This window comes from Pseudorca crassidens, chromosome 2, assembly GCF_039906515.1.
Source record: "Pseudorca crassidens isolate mPseCra1 chromosome 2, mPseCra1.hap1, whole genome shotgun sequence".
NCBI classification, from domain to species: Eukaryota; Metazoa; Chordata; class Mammalia; order Artiodactyla; family Delphinidae; genus Pseudorca; species Pseudorca crassidens.
The window spans coordinates 44285243-44312887 of NC_090297.1; the positions used below are offsets into that span (position 1 = coordinate 44285243).

A 27645-nucleotide genomic window follows, 5' to 3' on the forward strand; every position below is an offset into this window, starting at 1 on the left:
GGAAGTTGTTCCGCGTACCGGCACAAACTGAATGCGAATCCCTGACGCAGCGTCCTGGGGCACTGAGGGCGGCGGCCTAGTCACTGTAACCAGAGCTCCGCATTCGCCGCGTTCTCGCTGCTGCCGCCTTCCGGGACGATGGTGGCCGGCCTGCTGTTGCGCGCCTGGCCCCGGGGCCTTGCTTTTGGCCCGGGAGCCCTCAGTCGGCTCCTAAGCACAGGCTTCGACCCGGGCCAGTACCTGCAGCTGAGCATCGTGCCCACTATGCACTACCAGGACAGTCTGCCCAGGTGAGCCCGGCCTCCCGGTCCCCGCCGTCCACGCGAGCTGGGGTTCGGCCCCAGCCTCTCTCCAATCACTCACGCCTATTCTGCTGAACCCTCTTCCGCCTCTAAAGTTTTACCTGGGACGCTGCCGCATCCTCCAATCTGAAAATCCTGTGACTTTCAGGATCTCATGGTACTGGAACTTCAGAATGCCCGAATTCTCTTCCAGAATCCCCCGCTCCCCTCAGCCATTGTTCTCTCAGATTTTCTCTCCTGAACTCTTCTCGAACTCCTACAAAAAACCGACTTCCAATCAAATATCTAATTGTCCCTCACATTTCTCCCTGAAAAACGTCCAACCTGCATATCGCCAACACGACCCTTAGCCCTCCAACTAGGTTGTCTCCCCGCATTCCTGCACAGAATATGGATCGGTCAATTCCTGATACAGAATAGGTACTCTCCCTCAATTTCTCCCAGCACGCCACCTTTTTCACGCCTGTTACTCATAACCCTCAGCCCCACTCCCCATGCCTCCAGTCCTCCTGTATTTTAGCACGCTATCCTCCCCCAAGCAGATTCAAGTATTCATCTTACCCTCCAAGTCCTCAGCATTCTAAGTCCAATCTTCACCTGGAAACCTTTCACCCCTACCAAACCTTCCTCAACACTCCTCCCACCCTCCTCCCTAACCCACATTACTCCCTGCAACTTCAGCCCACCCTCACAGAATTCTAGGCGGCACCCTCAGTACCCCTCCCCAAATCTTCTTATTCACATTAGATACAGAGCCCACCCAAATTCTGTGCCTCCTCACCATAGCTACGCCCCCGCCCCCTTCTAAAACACTTCTCCCAGAATCTACTTCCCCTGTGAAACACAGCTCCCATACATCTTCCTTCTCCTTCCCTCATCCAGTATTTTCTTTAATTCAGCTTCCAGTTTGCCCAGTCTTGGAACTCCCAGCCTTACTCTAAGCTGCCAGGTCTCCTCCAATATTAGAAATGTCCCTAAATTCTTCACCCCCTAAAACCAAACTTTAACTTCTCTACCTACTCACCAGTTAGTTCCTAGTGCCAAGTTCCAAATTTGTTTCACAGAGCCTTTTTACTTCCTTTCTCCCCAAGCTGCCATTAGGGATCTCCCTCCCAGTCCAGGGGCTGGAGACCCTACCCCATGAACAGAACAAAGATTGTCACAGGCATCAACCCCAACTACTAGGTTGCTGTTTTTCTCTACAGCTGGGAACCCCTTAACCCATTGTCCTCACTGCCCACCCCCATCCTCTCAGGAGTATCAGCTGAGGGATTCTTGTCAAATTACAGTGTGCAAACATCTAAAACAAGTTAAAATGAGATTATCTAGCCCCAATCCCACTGTTTAAATTTGGCAGGAGGATGGGGAAGAGAAAGAAAAAGTCTCTGTGCCTGTGAGATAAGCCATGACCTCTTGACTATGAGCTGAGCCAGTATGTGGGGGAAAGGTGAGGAATGACAGAGCCTGTCTTCACTTGCCAAGCCCAGCAACAGATGGCCTTTAACTTTCAGACAGTCCCGGGCCCCACCCAGGTGTAAGGTCAGAGGGGTTTTCTCCATTTTAGAATTGGAAAGCTGGGAAGAATATTAAGAATATCAAAGAATATCAAGATCATTTCCTCTAATCCACAGCACAGATATCTTGGAGCTACAAACAGTAGCGCTCATCACCCGTGTATAACTTTAAATGATGACTCCCTCTCCAGGCCTCCACCACCTCACCTGTAAGTTGGAAGTTAGATAAGATAAGATTCCTTTTATCTGAGATTCTGGAGAGGTAAAATGAATTGTCTTTCACACTCGTTTTGATGTCACACTTGGTGAAAAGCCCTGGCTTTGAAGTCTGGTAGAGCTTAAGTTTCAGATTCTGGATCTGATACTCTTTCTGTATAGCTTCAGGCAATTCAGTCAAACTCTTTGAGCCCTAGTTCTTACCTGTAAGGTAGGAACAGAAAGCACAATTCATAGGGCTATTGTGAGGCTAGAGTGAGATAAGATGCCAAAATAAGGAACTGTCCTTATTAGTTGGCATGGGAAGGACTAGTCCCTTAGTATTAAGTGGTCCAATTGGATCTCCCTCCTTACCTCTTTCTTTTCCTATTATATCACTGCCTTTTAATCAAGTGGCTTTGGACTTGCTTTCCTCTAGGAACCTTTGCACTATCATTTGCTTGGTTTTTAGGTGTTATGTTTTTTTCTTTGCTCTTTTTCAGTGTAGTCAAATATACAAAACATAAAATTTACCATTTTAACTATTTTTAGGTGTACAGTTCAGTTAGGTTTTTTTTTAGGGTTCTATTTATACACACTGAGCAGTTAATTTCAGAATATAAAAATGCAAGTCCGAAGCAGAGAAAGGGTGGAACAACCTGACCTACACATTCACATTATTAATTTGATAACCATTTATTAATAGGGATTTGGAGACCAGTCAGTCATGTTGAGGAGCTTACTTTATAGTGGGGGAGATTTAACAGGTAAACAGTTATGATATAATGGATAAGTAGCAAGCAGCATCTCATGGTGGTTACAGTCATGAGAGAGGAGTCAGATTTGATTTTTTTAAAATTAATTAATTAATTTATTTTTGGCTGTGTTGGGTCTTCGTTGCTGTACGCGGGCTTTCTCTAGTTGTGGCGAGTGGGTGCTACTCTTTGTTGCGGTGCACGGGCTTCTCATTGCAGTGGCTTCTCTTGTTGCAGAGCACAGGTTCTAGGCATACGAGCTTCAGTAGTTGTGGCACGTGGGCTCAGTAGTTGTGGCTCGCGGGCTCTAGAGCTCAGGCTCAGTAGTTGTGTTGCATGGGCTTAGTTGCTCTGCAGCTTGTGAGATCTTCCCGGACCAGGGCTCGAACCCGTGTCCCCTGAATTGGCAGGTGGATTCTTAACCACTGCACCACCAGGGAAGTCCTGAAGCACAGAGTCTTAACTACTGAATTTCCAGGGAAGTCCCTCTGCCCATTTTTTAAGTCAGGTTGTTTATTTGATGTTGAATTGTATGAGCTGTTGATATATTTTGGACATTAGCCTCTTATTAGTCATATCATTTGCAAATATTTTCTCCTATTCAGTAGGTTGTCTTTTTTTTTTTATTTTGGATGGTTTCCTTTGCTGTGCAAAATCTTTTAAATTTGATTAGGTCCCATTTGTTTTTGTTTTGTTTTGTTTTTGCTTTTGTTTCCTTTGCCTTTAGGAAACAGATCAAAAAAAATATTACTGTGATTCATGTCAAAGAGTGTTCTGCCAATGTTTTCTTTTAGGAGTTTTGTGGTTTCCAGTCTTACATTTAGCTCTTTAATCCATTTTTTAAAAATTTTATTTATTTATTTATTTGCGGTATGTGGGCCTCTCACTGTGTGGCCTCTCCCGTTGCAGAGCACAGGCTCCAGACGCGCAGGCTCAATGGCCATGGCTTATGGTCCCAGCCGCTCTGTGGCATGTGGGATCTTCCCGGACTGGGGCACGAGCCCGTGTCCCCTGCTTCGGCAGGCAGACTCTCAACCACTGCGCCACCAGGGAAGCCCTTTAATCCATTTTGAGTTTATTTTTGTGTATGGTTTGATAAAATATTCTAATTTCACTCTTTTACACATAGCTATTCCATTTTCTCAGCACCACTTAAGGAAGAGACTGTTTTTTCTCTATTGTATATTCTTGCCTCCTTTGCCATAGATTAATTGACCATAAGTGTGTGGTTTTATTTCTGGGCTCTCTCTTATGTTCCATTGATCTATGTGTCTGTTTTTGTGCCAGTACCGTAGTGTTTTGATTATGCTAGCTTTGTAGTATGGTCTGAAGTCAGAGAATGTGATATCTCCAGCTCTCTTCTTCTTTCTCAAGATTGTTTTGGCTATTTGGGTGTCTTTTGTGTTTCCATACAAATTTTAAAATTATTTGTTCTAGTTCTGTTAAAAATGACATTGGTATTTTGATAGGGATTGCATTGAATCTGTAGATTGCTTTGGGTAGTATGGTCATTTTAATGATATTAATTCTTCCAGTCCATTAACAAGGTATATCTTTCCATCTGTTTGTGTCATCTTCGATTTCTTTCTTCAGTGTCTTATAGGTCTTTTACCTCTTTAGTTAGATTTATTCCTAGGTATTCATTTTGATGCGATTGTGAATGGGCTTGTTTCCTTAGTTTCTCCTCCTGATAGTTCATTGTTAGCATGTAGAGTGCAACAGATTTCTGTATATCAATTTTGTGTCCTGCAACTTTACTGAATTCATTGATGAGCTCTGGTAGTTTTTTAATAGTGTCTTTAGGATTTTCTATGACATAGTATCATGTCATCTGCAAACTCTGACAGTTTTGCTCCTTCCTTTTCAATTTGGATTCCTTTTATTTCTTTTTCTTGTCTGATTGTTGTGGCTAGGGCTTCCAATAGCATGTTGATTAAAGGAGCAAGAGTGGAATTCCTTGTCTGGTTCCTAATCTTAGAGGAAATGCTATCAGCTTTTCATCATTGAGTATGTGTTAGCTCTGGAGTTATCATATGTGACCTTTATTATGCTGATGTGTGTTCCCTCTGTACTTACTTTGTGGAGAGTATTGTCATAAATAGATGTTGAATTTTGTCAAAAGCTTTTTCTGCATTTATTGAGATGATCGTAAGGCTTTTATTCTTCAATTGGCTGTTGTGATGTATTACATTGATTTGTGGATATTGAACCATCCTTGCGTCCCTGTGATAAATGCCACTTGATCAGGCTGCATGATCTTTTTATTGTATTGTTGGATTTGGTTTGCTAATATTTTACTGAGGATCTTTGCATCTATGTTCATTGGTGATATTGGCCTGTAATTTTCTTTTTGGTGTGGTATCTTTGTTTTTTGTATCACGATGATGCTGGCCTCTTATAATAAGTTTGGAAGCATTACATCCTCTGCAGTTTTTTTTGGAATAGTTTGAGATGGATGGGTGTTAACTGTTCTCCACGTGTTTGGTAGAATTCACCTGTGAAGCCACCTGGTCCAGGACTTTTGTTTGTTGGGAGTTTTTAAATTACTGATTAAATTTCATTACTGTTAATTGGTCTATTCATATTTTCTATTTCTTCCTGGTTCAGTCTTGGGAGATTGTACATTCCTAGGAATTTGTCCATTCCTTCTGGGTTGTCCATTTTATTGGAATATAGTTGTTCATAGTAATCTCCTTTGGTCCTTTGTATTTCTGTGGCATCAGTTGTAACTTTTCCTTTTTCATTTCTGATTTTATTAGTTTGGGCCCTCTCTCTTTTTTATTTGATGAGTCTGGCTTAAAGTTTATCAATTTTGTTTATCTTTTCAAAGAACCAGCTCTTATTTTCATTGATCTTTTCTATTTTTTTTTAGTCTTATTTCATTTACTTCTGCTCTGTTCCTTATGATTTCTTTCCCTTTACTAACTTAGTGTTTTGTTCTTTCACTAGTTCCTTTAGGTGTAAGTTTACATTGGTTATTTGAGATTTTTCTTGTTTCCTTAGGTAAGCTTATAGCATTATAAACTTCCCTCTTAGAACTGCTTTTGCTGCATCCCATGAAGTTTGAGTCATTGTGGGTTTTTTTCCATTTGTCTCCAGGTATTTTTTGTTTCCTTTTTGATTTCTTCAGTGATCCATTCGTTGTTTAGTAGTGTGTTGTTTAGCCTCCACATGTTTGTGTTTTTTGCAGTTTATTTCTTGTAGTTGATTTCTAGTCTCACAGCATTGTGGCTGGAAAAGATGCTTGATATGATTTCAGTTTTCTTAAATTTTCTGCGGCTTATTTTATGGCCTAGCTTGTTTTGTGACCTGTCCTGAAGAATGTTCTATGTGCACTTGGAACAGTGTATTCTACTGTTTGGGATAGAATGTTTTTTATGTATCTATTAGGTTCTCTGGTCTAACGTGTAATTTAAGGCCAGTGTTTCCTTATTGATTTTTTGTCTTGATGATCTGTACATTGATGTAAGTGGGGTGTTAAACTCCCCTACTATTACTGTGTTACTGTCAATTTCTCCATTTATGTCTGTTAATGTTTGCTTTATGTATTTAGGTGCTCCTATGTTGGGTGCATATATATATATATATATATATATTTTTTTTTTTTTTTGCGTTACGCGGGCCTCTCACTGTTGTGGCCTCTCCCATTGCGGAGCACAGGCTCCGGACGCGCAGGCTCAGCTGCCATGGCTCACGGGCCCAGCCGCTCCGCGGCATGCGGGATCTTCCCGGACCGGGGCGCGAACCCGTGTCCCCTGCATCGGCAGGCGGACTCTCAACCACTGCGCCACCAGGGAAGCCCGGGTGCATATATATTTAAAATTATTATACCTTCTTCTTGGATTGATCCTTTGATCATTATGTAGTGTCCTTCTTTGTCTCTTGTAACCATCTTTGTCTTAAAGTCTGTTTTGTCTAATATAAGTATTGCTATCCCGGCTTTCTTTTGATTTCCATTAGTATAGGATATCTTTTTCCATCCCCTCAAATCAGTGTGTGTCTTTAGATCTGAAATGAATCTCTTGTAGGCAGCTTATATATGGGTCTTGTTTTTGTATCCATTCAGCTACTCTGTGTCTTTGAATGGAGCATTTAGTCCATTTACACTGAAAGTAATTATTGATATGTATATTCTTTTTTTAAACATAAGTTTATTGATTTATTTATTTTTGGCTCTGTTGGGCCTTCGTTGCTGTGCACAGGCTTTCTCTAGTTGTGTCAAGTGAGGGCTACTCTTCGTTGCGGTTCGCGGGCTTCTCATTGCGGTGGCTTCTCTTGTTGTGGAGCACGGCCTCTAGGCTCACGGGCTTCAGTAGTTGTGGCATGCAGGCTCAGTAGTTGTGGCTCGCGGGCTGTAGAGCGCAGCTTCAGTAGTTGTGGCGCACGGGCTTAGTTGCTCCATGGCATGTGGGATCTTCCTGGACCAGGGCTCAAACCCGTGTCCCCTGCATTGGCAGGCGGATTCTTAACCACTGAGCCACCAGGGAAGTCCCGATATGTATATTCTTATTGCCATTTTGTTCATTGTTTTGAGACTGTTTTTGTAGTTCTTTTTTGTTCCTTTATTAGTCCTTTTTCTCTTCTCTTGTGATTTGGTGACAATCTTTAGTCTTACCTTTGGGTTCCTTTCTCTTTTTTCTGCGTGTTATCAATTATAGATTTTTGGTTTGTGGTTACCATGAGATTTAAATATAGCCATCTGTGTATATACATGATTGTTTTTAGTTGCTGGTTTCTTAATTTCAAATGCATTTTAACAGCCCTGCATTTGTACTGTCCTTCCATATCATGATGACGGTTTTTGACATCATATTTTAGATCTACTTGTTTTGTGAATCCCTTAACTGCTTATTGTGGCTATAGATGATTTTACCAGTTTTTTCTTTTAACCTTCCTACTAGCTTTGTATGTGGTTGATGATCTAACTTTTTTGTATATTTGCCTTTACTGGTGAGCTTTTTCCTTTTCTAATCTTCATGTTTCTAGTTATGACCTTTTCTTTTTTGCTTAGAGAAGTCCCTTTAACATTTTTTGCAAAGCTGGTTTGGTGGTGCTGAACTCTTTTAGGTTTTGCTTGTTTGAAAAACTTTTGATCTCTCCATCAAATCTGAATGAGAGCCTTGCTGGGTAGAGTATTCTTGGTTGTAGGTTTTTCTTTTTTATCACTTTAAATATATCATGCCACTCCTTTCTGGCCTGCAGAGTCTGCTGAAAAGTCAACTGATAATCTCATGGGAGTTCCCTTGTAAGTAACTTGTTGCTTTTCCCTTGCTGCTTTTAATATTTTCTCTTTACACTTAATTTTTACCATTTAATTACTATGTGCCTTGATGTGTTCCTCTTTGGGTTCATCCTGTATGGGACTCTTTGTGCTTCCTGGATTTGGATGTCTGTTTTCTTTCACATGTTAGGGACATTTTCAGCTATTACGTTTTCAAATATGTTCTCTGCCCCTTTCTCTGTCTCTTCTCCTTCTGGGATCCCTATAATGTGAATATTAGTACAGTTGATATTGTCCCAGAGGTCCCTTAAACCATCCTCATTGCTTTTCATTCTGTTTTCTTTTTTTTGTTCAGCATGAGTGATTTCCACTACCCTGTCTTCTAGCTCATGTGATCTGTTCCTCTGTATCATTTAGTCTCCCGTTGATTCCTTCTAGTGTATTTTTCATTTCAGTTAGTGTATTCTTCATCTCTGTTTGATTGTTCTTTATATTTTCTAAGTCTTTGTTATAAACGTCTAACTTCTTGCTCTGTGCATCCATTCTTCTCCTGAGTTCTATGATCGTCTTTACAGTCATTACCCTGAACTCTTTATCAGGTAGACTGCCTGTCTCCACTTCACTTAATTCTTCTTCTGGGGTTTTAGTTTGTTCCTTCATTTGGAACATGTTCCTTTGTCACTTCATTTTGCCTAACTTGCTGTTTTTATCTCTGTGTATCTGGTAGGTTGGTCATGTTTCCCAATCTTGGAGAAGTGGCCTTTTGTAAGAGATGTCCTATGTGTCCCAGTATTGCACTCCTCTTTTGTCACCAGAGCTACGTGCTCTAGAGGTGCCCCTAATGTGGACTGCGTGGGTCCTTCTCCTGTGGTAGGCTGACTACCATGGGCAGTCTGATAGGCTTGGTTGTCCCCTGGTCTGGTTGGTTGCCAGGCCCTGCCGTGTGCAGAGGCTGCTGGCTGCCAGTTGGCTGGGCCGGGTCACAAGGTGGTTGGCTGCAGAGCTCCGGGGGTCCCAGGGCTAGTACTGGCTCACTGGTGGGCAGAGTCAGTTCCTGGGGTCTGGCTGCAGGGCCCAGGGGGCCCAGAGGTTCCAGATCTGGTGCTGGACTGCTGGTGGATGGGGCTGGCTCCTGACACAGCTGGCTGCGGGGTCAAGGGTGTCCCGAAGTTTGTGTTGGCCTGCTGGTGGGTGAGGCCAGGGCCCAACCAGCCCCAGGGCAGGTGCTGCTGGCCTGCTGGAGTCTGAGCTGGGTCCTCCAGCTGAGGGGCTGTTGTTGCCCTGGGGCTGGTGTCCACCAGCTAGTGGGTAGGCTGGTCCTGAGGCTAGAGCAGGCTTACTGGTGGGCAGGTCAGGGATTTGAGGGCTGGTGCCTGCTCACTGGTGGGTGCATCTGTGTCCTGTGATCTCTGGCTGCAGGGCCCTGGGGGTCCTGGGTCTAGTGCCTGTGCACTGGTAAAATTCCTACTTTTAAAGTGTACAGTTCCATGGGGGAGGGTTATATAATCACAGCGTTGTGCAGCTGTCACCACTATCTAATTCATCGCCTCTCCCCGTCATTGCAGTCATTCCCCATTCCCCCAACACCCTTGGTAACCACCAGTCTACTTTCTGAAAAGTGACTTGTTTAAAATTGGAACTCGGGTTTGTTTGGCTTCAAAGCTTAGGCTTTTCCAGCATAGCACACTGTCCCTAAACAAAGAATGAATCCACAGTTGACAGGATTATGCCCCCTTGCATACCTTCAGTTTTCTTCCTCGTTGCCTGCTTGGAAGAGCCTGTGTAAGTGTCAGAGTTGATTCTGTCAGAGCAGGGGGGAATCACCGATGGAGTATCCAGTCAGAAGAGGGCAGAGGAGCCAGTCTTGAGAAAACTGGCACTTTTAGGGCAAGAGGACATAATGGAGGAAAACAGAATCAGAAGAAGATGTCAAAACCAACAGGATGGGAGAAGAGAATCTCTCCATCTTCTGCATCCTTAAAGGATCTCATGGTCTGCAGTCTGATGGGGAAGAGAGACATAAATACATAAATGCCTCTAAAAATGATAGAGAAGAATATAGGGTCCTGGGGTACATAGAGGGGTAAAGGAAGGTAATCAACTAATTCACTTAACACACATTGAGTACCTGTTCTGTGCCAGCCCACGTGCCAGTGGAGGTGAGAAAAGGGGATTCAGAGGAAGAATCCTAATGAGTGGTGAGCTCCCCTCTCTATACATCACCATAATCATGTGAGCCAACTCTGCATTTCTTCCCAGCTCCACATTCGGTGACATCATGTTGGTAGCTTGAACTTGGCCATGGTGGGAGATTTACAGAAATTGGTAAATGCTACAAATCAGGGCTTCACCCCCTACCCACCAGAGAGCTGGTTTACTAACCCAGCATTCCTTGGAGTGGATAACAGATGAGGATGGGGAGAAGGTGGTACAATTAAATTTGAGAGGAAAGAAACGTGTTTGATGTTGATGGCAGGTTGTGGAGGTTAGGAGGGTATCGGTCCTTCCTAGAAGTTGGGGAGTGGCTTTCTTTGAGGAGAAATCTGAAGGCAAGTGGTATTTACCTATAACCATATCAGAGAGATTAAGTGACAGAGCTGGGACTTAAGCCTAGGTCTGATTCTAAATGTCCTTGTCTTTTCACCATCAGTAGTTCTTATACTTTTAGACTTCACAGATCAGTAAAATTATAGGGGAAAATACTGTTATCAACATTATTTCTTAAAAAAAAAAAGACCTTTAATGACTCTCACCCTAAAAGGGGGGGGTGGGACAATCTCAGAATTAAGAACAGACTTTTCATGTAAGCAAATTTAGCTTTGTGAAAAGCTCACTGTACTGTCCATGTTTGTTTTATTTCCTTGTGAACCAGTAACTTCACAACTATGGCCATCTTCTGCAAGTATCAGATAATCCAGTGATATGGACTATGTTGTTATTTGACATTTACAACGAGGGTATTTTATAGAAGGCAAAAATATAGACTTGGTAAGTTTAGCATATTCATTAAGTGATCTTTGATAATTTTTATAGAAAACAGGTGACTTTGTATCCATGATAATAATTTTTTTGTAGAATCTATACTGCCTTAATTTAGTTCCATTGAGAAAATTCAGTTTGTTGTGCTAATAACTCCAAAATAAATCATCACTCTGAAAACTTACTTTACCCCACTAAAGTAAGCTCAAGCTAGAGTTAACACTCCAGAATCTTTTGAATAAGGACTGCTTTTATAAAACTGCCATTGCCTCTAATTTAGAATTGTTTAAAAAGAAGGTAAATTTTCCTTAATGTCCCTACTGTATCAAAACAAAGTCTTGAGAAAGGTAAGTAGGTAACTTTGTACTTATGAGATAGCTGAGCTAGTGTTAGGGATTTTCTGCATAAGTCCATGTAAGGGGACCTACAGTGTTACAGTGTTGTGAATGGTTACTCAGTGCAGCCTAAGTCCATGATGGCTGTAAATTCAGATTTGTTTTTTGACATTGTATTTTGGATAAACATGCATTGAAAAATAAACTGAAGAACTACAGTGTATCTTATTAGTAAGGTCTTAAACTGTGTTTTATGGATAACTTTCAGTTTTCCTAAATGGCTGCTATATTTAGATATTTTGAATGTATCAGTGTTCATTTTGAGTTGGCAGAGGTAACCTAACAAACTTGGATTAAGTTTTGGTACTAGGGGATATATCTTTCAGTAAAATTATTAACATGAAAAAAAAAAGTATGCCTCACAACATACCCCTGGTGTTTTCATTTCACTGTGGACCTGTAACTTCATTGCCATAGCTGTCATTGGGAATCCACCGGTAGAGAATGATGAGTAAGTAAGCACAGAGGAAGATTTGGTTCTTCCTCACAGGACTCCTGGTGAGCTGGGCATGGCTTGATGGTCGATCCCATGGTTGGCTGGCCCATTGGACAGACCTGTGTTTCCCTTTTGTATGATTCTCTGTCATAAAATACACTAGAAAATTTAAAAATAGAAGTTTTTTTTCATCTTGGGAGAGAAAAAGACAGTCGTTCAAACTAAGGGTAGAAATAAAATCAGTGCCAGTACAGGGTTAACACAGGTATTATAACAGTGACAGGAAACAGGAATTTTGGGGCAGCTTCTGCTTCCCCATTTTGAATCTGTTAGTGTGTTTACTAATTCAGCTTATGAAATTCATCATTAATACATTAAAAAGTTATTATTTTACTTTAAAAAAAGAGCTACCAATTATACTTAAATTCATCTATTCTCATTTGTAAGTGGCTTCCTTTTGTTGTTTGTTTTTTTTGGAAAGAAGTTAATTATCCAGTAATTACTGGTTAGTTTGGGTTGGGAAGCTAGTTAACCTCTTCCACAGATTGTCACCCTTACACTTGACCTTACTTTCTTCCCAGACTGCCTATTCCCAAACTTGAAGACACCGTTAGGAGATACCTCAGTGCGCAGAAGCCTCTCTTGGATGATGGCCAGTTCAGGTAAAAGCTGAGAACCCTGAATGGCCATGGATGGGTGGCTCAGGGGAGGCTGGCAAGTGCCGGGGAACCAAGTTTCAGGGAGTGTCTGTGATTTGATTGGGTCACCAGGCACCTAGGACCTGGTCTTTACGTTTGCAAGTTCAGGAAATAGATTTTTCACTCATGAAGGGCTGACCAGGCCCTGAGGTGAGAGTCTCTTTAACTAGACTCAACAGGCAATGGTTTATAAGCCAGAATGCCAAATTTGTGCTATCTTGGTGGGTGTTACCTGGTTGGCTAGCTGGTACCAGTCATTTACAGGGGGCGTGTGCTCTTGGTAGGGAGGTTCATTAAGGAGAGCATGTGGCAGACCAGAAGTTTGCTTGGTGAGCATATGTCCTGGGTTGGATAGTGTGCCCTCCAAATTCATTCCCTTTTGAGAACCTCGTTATGTGACCTTATTTGGAAATAGGGTAGTTGCAGATGTAATTAATTAAGATGAGGTCATACTGGAGAGAGCTGAGTCCTTAATCCAATATGATTGGTATATTTATAAGAAGAGGAGAGACACAGAGACAGCCATGTGAGGACAGAGGCAGATTACAGTGGATTAACAAGGCAAGGAATGCCAAGGATACCTGGTAACACCAGAAGCTAAGAGAAAGTCCTGGAACAGATTCTCCACTGGAGTCTTCAGAGAGAATATGGTCTTGTCAGCACCTTGATTCTGTACTTCTAGCCTCCAGAACTGTGAGAGAATAAGTTTCTGTTGTCGTAAGCCATCCAGTCTGTGGTACTTTGTTATGGCAGTCCTAGGAAACTAATTCAGTATGGAATTGGAAAATAATATTGGATATTGTTAAAAAGCGGATTCCATCAAGCTCTTGTATCCTGGTATAGTACTCTTTTTCCACAATGGGAATTTGTCGTGCAAATAACTGGCCTTCTCATTAGAATCACGGAGTCCTTCAATGGACAGTGCTGGGAAAAAAAAGATGAACCATTCATAATGTAGTCCTCTGCTTTTAAATATTCCACATTAGTCACTTGAAGCTTCTATTGACATGGTAATGATGTAATAGCTACCTGCTACTAAGTATTATGTTTCAAACTATCCTAAATCCTTAGCTCTTATAAATATTTTAAAAATCATGTAAGGTGGTATATTATCTCTATTTTACATATAGAGAAACTGAGACTGAGAGAGATCAAGTAACTTGTCCACGGTTATACAGTTTGAAAGTAACAGAGCTAGAATTCAAACTTAGCTCTTCTTGGCTCCAAAGCTTATATCATTTTCTCCATGCCTCCTAGATTACACATTATTTTATGAGATGTGGATTCATCTTCCTAATCAATCATTTTAAGATATCCTAGATTTATCTGTTTAGATTGATTCCTGTTCTTCTGACCAGAGGTACTTTCTGATCTCAGTCCCTGGTTCTAGGGATATGCTATTGGGGACCCAAAGTTCTGTGATGAGTTCTTGGCCATGAATCTAAAAATCGTCTATTCCCCAGCCGCATAGCACAGGGAGATCAGCTCAGTGCTCTGTAACCACCTAGAGGGGTAGGATAGGGAGGGTGGGAGGGAGACGCAAGAGGGAGGAGATATGGGGATATATGTATATGTATAGCTGATTCACTTTGTTATAAAAGCAGAAACTAACACACCATTGTAAAGTAATTATACTCCAATAAAGATGTTAAAAAATAATAATAATAAATAAATAAAAATCATCTATTCCCTGCCATGGTTTGACTCTATCTTTTTTTGAACATTTCAGGAAAACGGAACAATTGTGTAAGAGTTTTGAAAATGGGATTGGAAAAGAACTGCACAAGCAGCTGGTCGCTCAGGACAAGCAGAATAAACATACGAGCTACATTTCAGGTGGGTAGGCAAGGCTGTGGGCTTGATATTTCCAGAGCCCTCTGTAATTGAAAGCAAGTCATCTTCTCTCCTGTTTTAATCTCACAGATATTTTTGGTGAGACCAGCACTGAAGTGTTATCTCATCCTCTCTTCCTGAGGTAAACATTAAGGTTGAGTGAGTTCATCCTCCACTGAGGTGCTGCCTGGAGTCCATGCTCAAGAGCAGTAGCTTGCCTGCTCTGTAGGTGGGATCAAGACAGAACCTAATCATTGGTTCTGTCTGTAAAGGATGCAGGATTTAGTCCTATGTCCTGTGTGTATCATTCTAGGTCCTTCACGGTCTGGCCCAACTGCCCGATCCAGCCTCATCTCTTACCATCCTCCCTGACACACCCATGCTTCAGCAAAACTGAACAACTCCTTCCCTCAACCCGTTAGTCTTTCATTCTTCTGTGCCTTTATCCATGTTGTTCGCCCCACCATTTTTTACCTGGCAAATTCTTCCTTTAAGACCCAGTTAGGGTGGTTATGAGAAGTTCAGGACAGGGGCTAGGCAAAATGGGAGATGGGGATCAAAAGGTACAAACTTCCAGTTATAAAATAAGTCAGTCCTGGGGATGTAATGTATAACCTGGTGACTATAGTTAATAATACTGTATTGTATATTTGAAAGTTGCTGTGAGTATAGATTTTAAAGCTTCTCATAAGAAAGAAAATTTTCTACGTATGTATGGTGATGGATGTCAGCTAGACTTATTGTGCTGAGCATTTTGCAGTATATACAAATATCAAATCATTATGTTGTACACTTGAAACTAATATAATGTTATATGTCAATTACATCTCAATTAAGAAAAAGAAAAAAAAAAAGATCGAGTAGGATGATTTTTCTATGAAACCTTTCAGCCCTTCTTCCCATTCAGAGTTGGTTGCTTTCACCTCTGTTCCCACAGCACTTCTTTTAACTCAGTTTATATTTTTAATAAGGTTATACATGCATATAGTTTAAAGAATCAGAGAGTTTTCTCAGGCTTGTTAGGAGAAACAGAAATTTCCTGACCTTGCCCTAATTTCTCACTTCTCATTTTCCCCCATTCTCTAAATTACTGACTCATATTAATGCATCTTTTGTAGTTTTAGGCATTATCTATTGATGTCTCACTGTAAAAGATTAGGATTTAGCAGTCTCTTATATCCTCACCACATTTCTATCCCCTCATTGTCACAGTATAGTTATTTGTAATTTTCGTTTGCTCAATACCTAGTGTTTACACTATTATAATCATGTAAACACTATTGTCAGCTGAATTGTGTAGCACATTGGAATTGTTTTTCCTTTCCCATATGAACTTTGTTTTCTCTGAAGTTAATAATTCTACTTTCTTTTGCTTTCTATGTGCTTAATAATTTACCTGGGATTTTTTTTTTTTTTTAATTCTCATCTTCCTTCCTAGTCTGTCTCGAATTTGCTTTTTGCTGGTTTGTTTTACCCTCTTTTCTTTCTTCAGATGTTTCATAATCCTTCTCTGTTGTCTTAGATCTGAATGAGATATTTAAAAGTTGTGGCAAGCTCTGTAGATGAGGGCGTGCTTGTCAGTCACAGCTTCACGGTAATGTGATCAGCTAAACCATTTCCTCGGGGTGCCCCTAATGTTGGTGTCTTTGGGTTAGACTCCCAGGGAAGGCTTTTCCGGTAAACTGCCAAAAGGTATTTTCCTGTTTGCTGCTGTCGTAGGAGTGGGATAAGGGAAAAAGGCTTGAGCTCTCATATGTAACTTATGTCCCCCAATTTTACTTTCTCCAGTGAATAAAACTTAAGTCTCCTATTTGGAGTGGGGAGGGAATCTGGGGTGTGGGGTGGGGGTTTAATTGAACAGCCCTTCAACCAGATATATCTAGGCTGCTACTTCCTGAGCCCTCTGGGGGTTCTGCTGTGTAAATCATACTGTTTCTTGGCTTTCTCTGCTGCCAGGTTAGGTTGAATTGGCTAGAGAGATTTCCAATTTCTAATATTTGTTCTTTTCTCGTCTCTCATTCTCTTTGCCTTATTGGTTTCTGTCTCTTTAAATTCTTTTACTGAACAGATCAGAGGCATAAATTCATGTCTTCTTTTGTCAAATACGTCTTGCCCCCATTTTAATGCATTGCATTATGTTTTAATTCTATTTGTCTCCTTCATCAGAGTTCTTCTGAATTAAAGTCCATGCCCTATTCCTCTCTATATCCCCTGGGCCAGGGCCTGGCACAGCACTGATTCGCAAGGAATGAAGGGACCAACAAATGAATAATAGATAAATTCATGTCCATTAATCCTTTCCCAATACTTTATATGTAAAAACTATTTCTTTGAATCAAAGATAGGCTATATTTGATTAGGAATTTCCTAATCCCACCAGGAACTTCCCTTGAAAACACATTTTCTGATAAGATACTGCCTCTGGAATTTTTACAAGCAAAACATCCACAGGAATACAGAGGGCTGGTTGGAGTGATTCACTCGCACTGATAGTTATTTCTAATTGCTTTTCAAGCATTTCCTAAAAGAGGGAGTGCAGTAATGTACATAGTACACAGAATGATGGTGAAGACTTTCTGCCATATTAGGGAGACAGTCAGGTGTGAATGTTGTCCCTGAAAGGAGATGAAGCATGAGAAACCTAAGCGGATGGGGTGGGAATTAACAACTATTCTATTTCAGCATGAATGCCAGTGAGGTATTATTGTTTTTTATTTCTGTAAGTGTCAAAAAAGGAAACGGAATGAGGAAGAAAAAGTAATTAATAAACATTAGGGAAATGTAAATCAAAACCACAATGATGGTTACCCACCAGAATGGCTCCAATCAAATAAGACTTATAGTAACAATAACAAATGCTGCTGAGGATGTGGAGAAATTGGAACCCTTGTATACTGCTGGTGGTAATGGTTCAGCCACTTTGTTTTTTTTTAAAATTATTTTATTTATTTATTTTTGGCTGCGTTGGTTTTTTGTTGCTGCGCGTGGGCTTTTTCTAGTTGCAGCGAGCGGGGGCTGCTCTTCGTTGTGCACGTGCTTCTCATTGCGGTGGCTTCTCTTGTTGCGGAGCACGGGCTCTAGGCACGTGGGCTTCAGTAGTTGTGGCTTGCGGGCTCTAGAGCACAGGCTCAGTAGTTGTGGCGCACAGGCTTAGTTGCTCCACGGCATGTGGGATCTTCCCAGCCCAGGGCTCGAACCCATGTCCCCTGCATTGGCAGGTGGATTCTTAACCACTGCGCCACCAGGGAAGCCCTGGTTCAGCCACCTTGTAAGGCACCCTGGCAGTTCCTCAAAAGGTTAAACATAGAGTTCAGTCCAAGATGGTGGAGTAGAAGGACATGGAGCTCACCTCCTCCCACAAATACATCAGAAACACATCTACATGTGGGACCGTTCTCACGGGACATCTACTGAAAGCTTGCAGAAGATCTCATACAACCAAAGCTGCAAGAAAGATCTCGTGTAACTGGGTAGGACGAATGGAAAAGGGAGAAGAGGATGTGGGACAGGACCTGTGCTCCTGGGAGGGAGCGGTGAAAGAGGACAGCTTCCCTCACCCTGAGAACGTCCTTCACTGGCTGGGAGGTCCACCAGGACAGATAGGGAGCTTCAGAGGCTGGAGAGGAGAGTGTGGGAGCTGGCTTGCCGCCCTGCAGGGTAGAGATACACCAACATAGATGGTTCTGGCCATGTTGCCACATTTCTGAGCCCAAGACGCGAGCCTGCTGGTGTGTGCAGTGACTGGGTGCTGAAACTCAGGTTTCAGAGGACAGACCAGGGAGAGGACACGGTTTGGCTGTGGGGAGACATCCCAAAGGGCCTGGAGTGTGACCCAGGCTGCAACTGGGCGTGCACACAGGATGGAGCATGGGTCTGCCATAGGAGCCCCATTGTCAACACACGGGGGGAGGGGGGGTGGGCCTGCCATAGCAGCCTCACTGTCAGCATGCTCACAGCAGGGTGTGACTCCAATCACCACAGATGCTGTGAACTTTGTGGGTGGCACACATGAAGGCGGGCCTGAAATCTGAGCTTATCGCTGGCGATCCCACTGCAGGTGCTGGGTTGCAGCTTTGGCAGGTTGCCGCTCTGGCAGAATTTGGGTTCAGGACTGCACGTGCCTGCCTGGGGGCTGTCTGAGCTGATTACCAGCAGTCCCACTGTGGGTGCAGGGAGGTGGCCCCAGTGAGTTCTCACTATGGTGGATTTGGGACCAGAACCACGCATGCCTGAAGGCCATCTGGGTCGATTGTAGGCGGGCTCAGGGAACACAACTCCAGTGGGTTTATGGAGCAACCACTTTGTGAGTGCACCTGCACGCTTAAGGGACCTCAGGTTACCAGAGCCCCCAAGCAAAGGTGTCCCCCAAGGGCAGTGCCAGGCAATAGTGGTCTTTGTGGGTGCTCACACCAGGTGGCAGGCAGCATCACAGAATCGCACGTCCTGGCAGACAGTTCCTGGGGAGAAACATGCAGCAGCTCCTTTCCCAGAAGGAGTGCTCCAGTCCCGCCTACTTCACACCACAGCTTAGAACCAGATCTGGGGACTTCTACTACAACAACTGGGGAGCAGACCCTTCCCCTCTGCCGGGCTGTGACATCCACAAAGCAAAGAGGAGGCCCCACCCAACATCCAGTGCGGGCTCTGGTCACCACAACACCAAACACACCCCCTATCAAGGGTACAAGGGCCACCCTGAGGAAAGAGATGGCAAGCATCCATACCAAAAACAGCCCTCACACGAGAAATTTTGGATTCAAGCAGGCTACACAGGGACACTCCCACATAAATACAGCCCTTCAAGACCACAGTAGATAACTCTTTCTCCTAAATTCACAGTCGGAGAAATATAAGAAAAATGAAAAAGCAGAGGAATCACTCCCAATTAAAAGAATAAGAGAAATCCCCTGAAAGAACAATGAAACAGATGACCACTCCAGTCTACCAGACCACAAGTTCAAAAAGGAAGTAATAAAAATGCTGAAGGAATTAAGAAAAGCTATTGTTAGAAATTCAGATCATTGTAACAAGGAACTAGAAACTACAAAGAGGAGCCAATCAAAATTACACCACTCAATTGCCAAGATGAAAACAAAGCTAAAGGCAATAAATAGCAAACTAAATAATGCAGAAGAATGAATAAGTGATCTGGAAGATAGAATAGTGGAAATCACCCAAAGAACAGCAGACAAAGACAAATAAAAAAAAGTGAAAGCAACATACGAGATCTATGGGATAACGTAAAGCATGCCAATCTACACATAATAGGAATCCTAGAAGCAGAAGAAAGAGAAAAGGGGATCGAAAATGTACTTGAAAAAATTATGGCTGAAAACTTCCCAGACCTAAAGAAGGAAACAGATTTCCAGGCACAGGAAGCACAGAGGTCCCAAACAAAATGAACCCAAACAGACCTACTCTAAGACATATCATAATTAAAATGCCAAAAGTTAAAGATAAAGAGAGAATTCTAAAAGTAGCAAGAGAAAAACAAATAGGCAGTTACAAGGGAACCCTCATAAGGCTATCAGCTGATTTCTCTACAGAAATTTTGCAGGCCGGAAGGGAGTGGCAAGATATATTCAAAGTCCTGAAAGGGAAAAACCTGCAACCTAGGATACTCTACTCAGCAAGATTATCATTTAGAATAGAAGGAGAGAGAAAGAATTTCTCAGACAAGCAAAAACTAAAGGAATACAGGAATACTAAACCTATCTTAAACTAAATATTGAAAGGTCTTCTTTAAATGGAAAAGAAGCAAGAATCTATAGGAAAGAGAAAACAACAGTAGAAGAGATAAGTATATAAAAGGATTAAAGCTCACTGAAATAAGTCAGTACATAGGTTTAAAATTTTTTTTTAATTGTATGAAAGCGATTACAACTACGGTGTTCAGCAAAAGAATAAACATGAAGATGTAAAATGAGACACCAAATCACAAAATGTGGGGGAGGGGAGTAAGAAAATATAGATCTTTTAGAATGTGTTTGAGCTTATATGACTACCAGTCTAAAGCAAGTAGATTTAGTGATGGGTTAACATACTTGAAAATCAGAGTAACCACAAATCAAAATCATATTTAAAAGATTCACAAAAAAAACAAAAAGAAAAAAGGTACTCAAGCATAATACAAAAGAAAACCATCAAACCACAAAAGGAAAAACAAAAAGAAGAAACAAAGAAGATATACAAAATCAACTGAAAAACGAGGTTTAAAATGACAATAAATACATACTTATCAATAATTACTTTAAATGTCAATGGACAAAAGGCTCTGATCAAAAGACGTAGAGTGGCAGACTGGATAATAAGACAAGAACCTACAATATGCTGCCTACAGTAGACCCACTTAAGGGCAAAGAACACATATGGATTGCAAGTGAGGGGATGGAAAAAATATTTCATGCAAGTGGAAATGACAAGAAAGCAGGGATAGCAATACTTAAATCAGACAAAATAGACTTTAAAACAATGTCATAAAGAAAGATAAAGAAGGACACTGTATAATGATAAAAGGATCAATACAAGAAGAGGATATTACATTCATTATCCTATATGCTTTCAATATAGGAGCACCTAAATACATAAAACAAATACTAACAGACATAAAGGGAGAATTGATGGGAATACAATAATAGTAGGAGACTTTAACACCCCACTGACGTCAATGGACAGATCTTCCAGACAGAAGATCAGTAATGCAACAGAGACTCTAAATGACACAACAGAACAGATTTAATTGATATCTTCAGGACATTACATCCAAAAAAACCAGAATACATTCTTTTCAAGTGCACATGGAATGTTGAAGAGGAGGGAACACTCCCAAAGTCATCCTATGAAGCCACCATCATCCTGATACTAAAACCAGACAAAGACACTATCAAAAAAGAAAATTAAAGGCCAATATCTTTGATGAATATGGATATAAAAATCCTCAACAAAATATTAGCAAACCAAAGCCAACAGCGCATAAAAAAGATCATACACCATGATCAAGTTGGATGCATCCCAGGGTCACAAGGGTGGTTCAGATATGCAAATCAATCATGTGATACACCACATCAACAAGAGAAAAGACAAAGACCATATGATCATCTCAGTAGATGCAGAAAAAAACATTTGATAAAATTCAACATTCATTCATGATAAAAACTCTTACCAAAGTGGGTATAGAGGGAACATATCGCAATATTATAAAAGCTATTTATGACAAACCCACAGCCAATATACTACTCAACAGTGAAACGCTAAAAGCCTTCCCACTAAATTCTGGAACAAGACAAGGATGCCCACTCTTACCACTTCTATTCAACATAGTATTGGAAGTCCTAGCCACAGCAATCAGATAAGAAAAAGAAATAAAAGGTATCTAAATTGGAAGGGAAGAGGTAAAATTGTCATTATATGTAGATGACAGGATACTCTATATAGAGAACCCTAAACACAGAAATCCCAAACACAGAAACTATTAGAACTGATAAACGAATTCAGTAAGGTAGAAGGATACAAGATTAACATAGAGAAATCAGTTGCATTTCTTTACACTAACAATGAAATATCAGGAAGACAAAGTAAAAAAAGAATCCCTTTTAAAATTGTGTCCAAAAAAAGTGAAATACCTAGGAATAAACCTGACCGAAGAGATGAAAGACTTATATGCTGAGAACTATAAAAACATTGATAAAGGAAATTGAAGGTGATTCAAAGAAATGAAAAGAAATACCATGCTCTTGGATTAGAAGAATTAATATAGTTAAAATGGCCATACTACCCAAAGCAATCTACAGATTTAACATGATCTGTATCAGATTACCCGTGACATTTTTCACAGAACTAGAACGAATAATCCTAAAATTTACATGGAACCACAAAAGACCCAGAATTGCCAAAGTAATCCTGAGGAAAAAGAACACAGCTAGAGGCATAATCTTCCCAGACTTCAGGCAATACTACAAAGGTACAGTAATGTAAACAGTATGGTATTGGCACAAAAACAGACATATGGATCAGTGGAACAGAATAGAGAGCCCAGAAATAAATCTACACACCTACAGTCAATTAATCTACAACAGAGTAGGCAAGAATATACAATGGAGAAAGGACAGCCTCTTCAATAAGTGGTGCTGGGAAAACTGGACAGCTACATGTAAAAGAACGAAATTAGAACATTCTAACACCATATACAAAAATAAGCTCAAAATGGATTAAAGACCTAAATGTAAGACCAGATACTATAAAATTCCTAGAGGAAAGCATAGGAAGAACATTCTTTGACATAAACCACAGCAATATTTTTTTAGATCTGTCTCCTAGAGTGATGGAAATAAAAGCAAAAATAAATGATTGGGACCTAATTAAACTTAAAAGCTTTTGCACAGCAAAGGCAACCATAAACAAAATGAGAAGATAACCTGCGGAATGGGAGAAAATTTTTGCAAATGATGTGACCAACAAGGGATTAATCTCCAAAATTTACAAAGAGCTCATACAGTTCAGTATCAAAAAACAAACAACCCAATCAAAAAATGGTCAGAATGGGACTTCCCTGGTGGCACAGTGGTTAAGAGTCTGCCTGCCAATGCAGGGGACACGGGTTCGATCCCTGGTCTGGGAAGATCCTACATGCTGTGGAGCGGCTGGGCCCATGTGCCACAACTACTGAAGCCCACGTGCCTAGAGCCCATGCTCTGCAACAAGAGAAGCCACCACAATGAGAAGCCCGTGCACCGCAATGAAGAGTAGCCCTGCTCGATGCAACTAGAGGAAGCCCGCACGCAGCAACGAAGACCCAACGCAGCCAAAAATAAATTTATAAATAAATAAATAAATTGTATATCTTAAAAAAAAAAGGGGGGCAGAAGACCTAAATAGACATTTCTCCAAAGAAGATATACAGGTGGCCAACAGACACATGAAAAGATGCTCAACATTGCTAATTATTAGAAAAATACAAATCAAAACTACAATGAGGTATTACCTCACACCAGTCAAAATAGTCATCATCAGAAAGTCTACAAATAAATGCTGGAGATAGTGTGGAGAAAAGGGACTGTTGGTGGGAATGTAAATAGGTGCAATATGGAGAACAGTATGGAGGTTCCTTAAAAAACTAAAAATAGAGTTACCGTATGATCCAGCAATCCCACTCCTGGCATATATCCGGAGAAAACTCTAATTCGAAAAGAGACATGCTCCCCAATGTTCATAGCTGCACTATTTACAGTAGCCAAGACATGCAAGCAACCTAACTGTCCATAGACAGATGAATGGATAAAGAAGATGTGGTATATATATACGATGGAATATTACTCAGCCATTAAAAAATGAAATAATGCCATTTGCAGCAACATGGATGGACCTGGAGATTATCATATAAACTGAAGTAAGTGAGACAAAGACAGCCATCATATATCACTTATGTGTGGAATCTAAAATATGATACAGATGAACTTATTTCCAAAACATGTTTGAAACAGACTCACAGACATAGAAAACAAACTTATGGTTGCCAAAGGGGGAAAGGTTGGCGTGGGGGAGGGATAAATTAGGAGTTTGGAATTAACAGAGACACACTAATATATCTAAAATAGATAAACAACAAGGACTTACTGTATAGCACAGGGAACTATATTCAGTATCTTGTAATAATCTCTAATAGAAAAGAATCTGAAAAAGGCTAGGTATATGTATATGTATAACTGAATCACTTTGCTGTACACCTGAAACTAACACAACATTGTAAATCAACTGTACTTCAATAAAAAAAGAAAAAATTAATAAAAAATCAAACAGTTTCAGTCAAAAAAAGGGGGGTTAAACATAGACTTGCCATATGACCTAGCAATTCCACTCCTAGCTATATCCCCCAAGAGAACTGAGAACATATGTCCACATGAAAATTTGTACATACCAGCATTATTCAAAATAACCAGTAAGTGGAAACAACCCAAATGTCCATCTACAAATGAATGGATAAACAAAATGTGGTACATTATTGGAACATTATTTAGCAATAAAAGGAAATGAAGACTGATATATGCTATAGCATGGATGAACTGTCAAAACATTATTGTAAGTGATAGAAGTCAGATGCAAAAGACCACATATTATATGATCCCATTTACCATTTATGAATTATTGCAGAGGAAAAAAATAATCAGAAAATTCCATCCTCTGGAGGTTAATGTCACTTCTTCTGAATATGCTTGATTTTTTTTTCTTTAGGAACTGCATTAACTCTTTATTGTTCTTTTTTAATTTTTATTTTTTAGGTCCCTGGTTTGATATGTACTTAACTGCTCGAGACCCAGTTGTCCTGAACTTTAATCCATTTATGTCATTCAACCCTGACCCAAAGTCTGAGTACAACGACCAGCTCACCCGGGCAACCAACATGACTGTCTCTGCCGTCCGGTTTCTGAAGACACTTCGGGCTGACCTTTTGGAACCAGAAGTGTTCCACTTGAATCCTGCCAAAAGTGACACTGATACCTTCAAGAGACTCATACGCTTTGTGCCTTCCTCTCTGTCCTGGTATGGCGCCTACTTGGTCAATGCATATCCCCTGGATATGTCCCAGTATTTTCGGCTTTTCAATTCCACTCGTTTACCCAAACCCAGTCGAGATGAACTCTTCACTGATGACAAGGCCAGACACCTCCTGGTCCTAAGAAAAGGACACTTCTATGTCTTTGATGTCCTGGATCAAAATGGGAACATTGTGAGCGCCTCAGAAATCCAGGCTCATCTGAAGTACATTCTCTCAGACAGTAGCCTGGCCCCCGAGTTTCCACTGTCATATCTGACCAGTGAGAACCGGGACATCTGGGCAGAGCTCAGACAGAAGCTGGTGAGTGGTGGCAACGAGGAGACCCTGAGGAAAGTGGACTCTGCTGTATTCTGTCTCTGCCTAGATGACTTCTCCATTAAGGACCTTGTCCACTTGTCCCACAACATGCTGCACGGTGACGGCACAAACCGCTGGTTTGATAAATCCTTTAACCTCATTATAGCCAAGGATGGCACTGCTGCTATCCACTTTGAGCATGCTTGGGGCGATGGTGTTGCAGTGCTCAGGTTTTTTAATGAAGTGTTTAAAGACAGCACTCAGGCCCCTGCTATCACTCCACGGAGCCAGCCAGCTAACACTGACTCTTCTGTCGCCGTACAAAAACTCAACTTCAAGCTGAATGATGCTTTAAAGACTGGCATTAGCGCTGCTAAGGAAAAATTTGATGCCACCATGAAAACCCTCACCATTGACTACATCCAGTTTCAGAGAGGAGGCAAAGAATTCCTGAAGAAGCAGAAGCTGAGCCCTGACTCGGTGGCTCAGCTGGCCTTCCAGATGGCCCTCCTGCAACAGTACGGGCAGACAGTGGCCACCTATGAGTCCTGTAGCACTGCAGCATTCAAGCATGGCCGCACCGAGACCATCCGCCCGGCCTCCATCTTCACAAAGAGGTGCTCTGAGGCCTTTGTCAGGGAGCCCTCCAAGCACAGTGCTGGAGAGCTTCAGCAGATGATAGCCAAGTGCTCCACGTACCACAACCAGCTGACCAAAGAAGCAGCGATGGGTGAGACAGGGTTTGGGGAGCATGCCCTTAGGTCTTGTTGCCCTCAGCACTGGGGTAAGCCTCAGCACTATCCTACCCCACATCTGATTTCCGCCTCTTCACTAGGTTTAATCCACCTGCCAACTGATTATTATTTTTTTCTACCTTAGCAGTCCAAACAGCCAGACTAGCCATTAGGGTTCAGAATATTCTCTCCTCTTAAGCAAGGATGGGGAAATGCATCCAACTTCGTCCTCATTTAAGGTCACTTTCAGCCATGTTACATACTCTCTTCCTATTATTTATTGGTCATCAGACTCACTTTTGACAACGTAGGATTTCTAAGCCCACGGCCTCTCTTACTTCACTTCAGTTGAAGTGTATTGGTTGCCTGTAAATAGGCCAACTCAGAAGCTCTTCCCAACCTAAGTGTCATCTTTCTTTGCCTCTTCATAGTAAAATTCGAGACCCAGAAAGGACCTGGAGGATCCCACAGTCCAGTTCCTTCATGTAGCCAAAGTCCTGGAACTGAAAGGGACCTCCAAGACATTCTAGTCTCATCCTTCTCTAATTTTATAAGTATGAAACTGAGACCACTGGCTCAGGGTCACGCAGCAAATTATCAGGAAAGCGGAGATTAGAACCCTGGTCAAATACCCCTTCCATTTTGTTCCACTGACTCAGTCTTGTCTTTTACACTTGATTTGGACTTCGGCTTTTACCTTAGTTTTTGAGTCCATAGTGTGTTCTCCACGTACTTTTCTTGACTGTTTGACTAAACTGATTCAATTTCAAAATTTTAAAAATCATGTTCATTTTAGGCTGATTTTTAGCTCAGCTGTTCACAGCTTTTTAAAAAGGAATATTCTAGAATGAACTGAGCCAGAGGTTAGCAAGCCGGAGGTGTGCATGCAGAGATAAACAAACCCTTCTTCCACTATCAAGGATGCTGTGAAGGTGCTCCTACCATGGGTCGGAGGTTTTACCAAGTGAGGTCCCTTTCAGTTCTGAGATTCTTAGACTCTGGTTTTCCATTTTGTCTCTGACAGGCCAGGGCTTTGATCGACACTTGTTTGCTCTGCGGTACCTGGGAGCAGCCAAAGGGATTGACCTGCCCGGGCTATACCTGGACCCTGCGTATAGGCAGATAAACCACAACATCCTGTCCACGAGCACGTTGAGCAGCCCAGCAGTGAACATCGGCGGCTTTGCCCCCGTGGTCCCTGATGGTTTTGGCATTGCGTATGCTGTTCATGACAACTGGATAGGCTGCAACGTCTCTGCCTACCAAGGCCGCAATGCCCATGAGTTTCTCCAGTGTGTGGAGAAGGCCTTAGAAGACATGTTTGATGCCTTAGAAGGCAAAGCCATCAAATCTTAACTTCTGGGTGGATGAAAAGCCTCTATTCCTTCATCAACATGAAAACTGGGGCCTCTGTAACCAGTAGGCACTGTTCTGTGACTAATGAAACTAATTGTGAGGTGCCTGAGCACCAGTGCTATAAGGTTTGAGCTTTAAAACCGTGGTTTTAAAGCTAAACATGTAATTTCCAAGTGGAACTAGATCACAACTAAAGATAATGTGAGATTTCAATTTTAAGGACATTTGATCAGGAGGTAAGACTTAGAAAATAACTCAGGTGTATTTATTGTGGAAGCAGAAATAAAATGCAATTCATGCTTAGAGGTGGTTCCTCTTAGGTTTTGGGTTTTTTTGTTTTTGTTTTTAATTGTTTAACCTTGTTGCCTAATCCCCACA

General features: G+C 41.5%; 1 protein-coding gene across 2 annotated transcripts; it reads left to right on the forward strand.

Annotated features, from left to right (window-relative positions):
- Positions 1-27570, forward strand: CPT2 (carnitine palmitoyltransferase 2). Of its 2 annotated transcripts, XM_067726178.1 has the most exons (5): positions 1-290; positions 12379-12459; positions 14225-14331; positions 24603-25907; positions 26936-27570. In XM_067726178.1, the coding sequence occupies exons 1-5, from the start codon at positions 139-141 to the stop codon at positions 27265-27267; spliced, it is 1977 nt and encodes a 658-aa protein (XP_067582279.1). In that variant the 5' UTR covers positions 1-138; the 3' UTR covers positions 27268-27570. The 2 variants fall into 2 exon arrangements, with proteins under 2 accessions (XP_067582279.1, XP_067582280.1); XM_067726179.1 differs by lacking the exons at positions 1-290; positions 12379-12459 and adding an exon at positions 14419-14470 and having other exon boundaries at positions 14224-14331.
- The last annotated feature ends 75 nt before the right edge of the window (positions 27571-27645 follow it).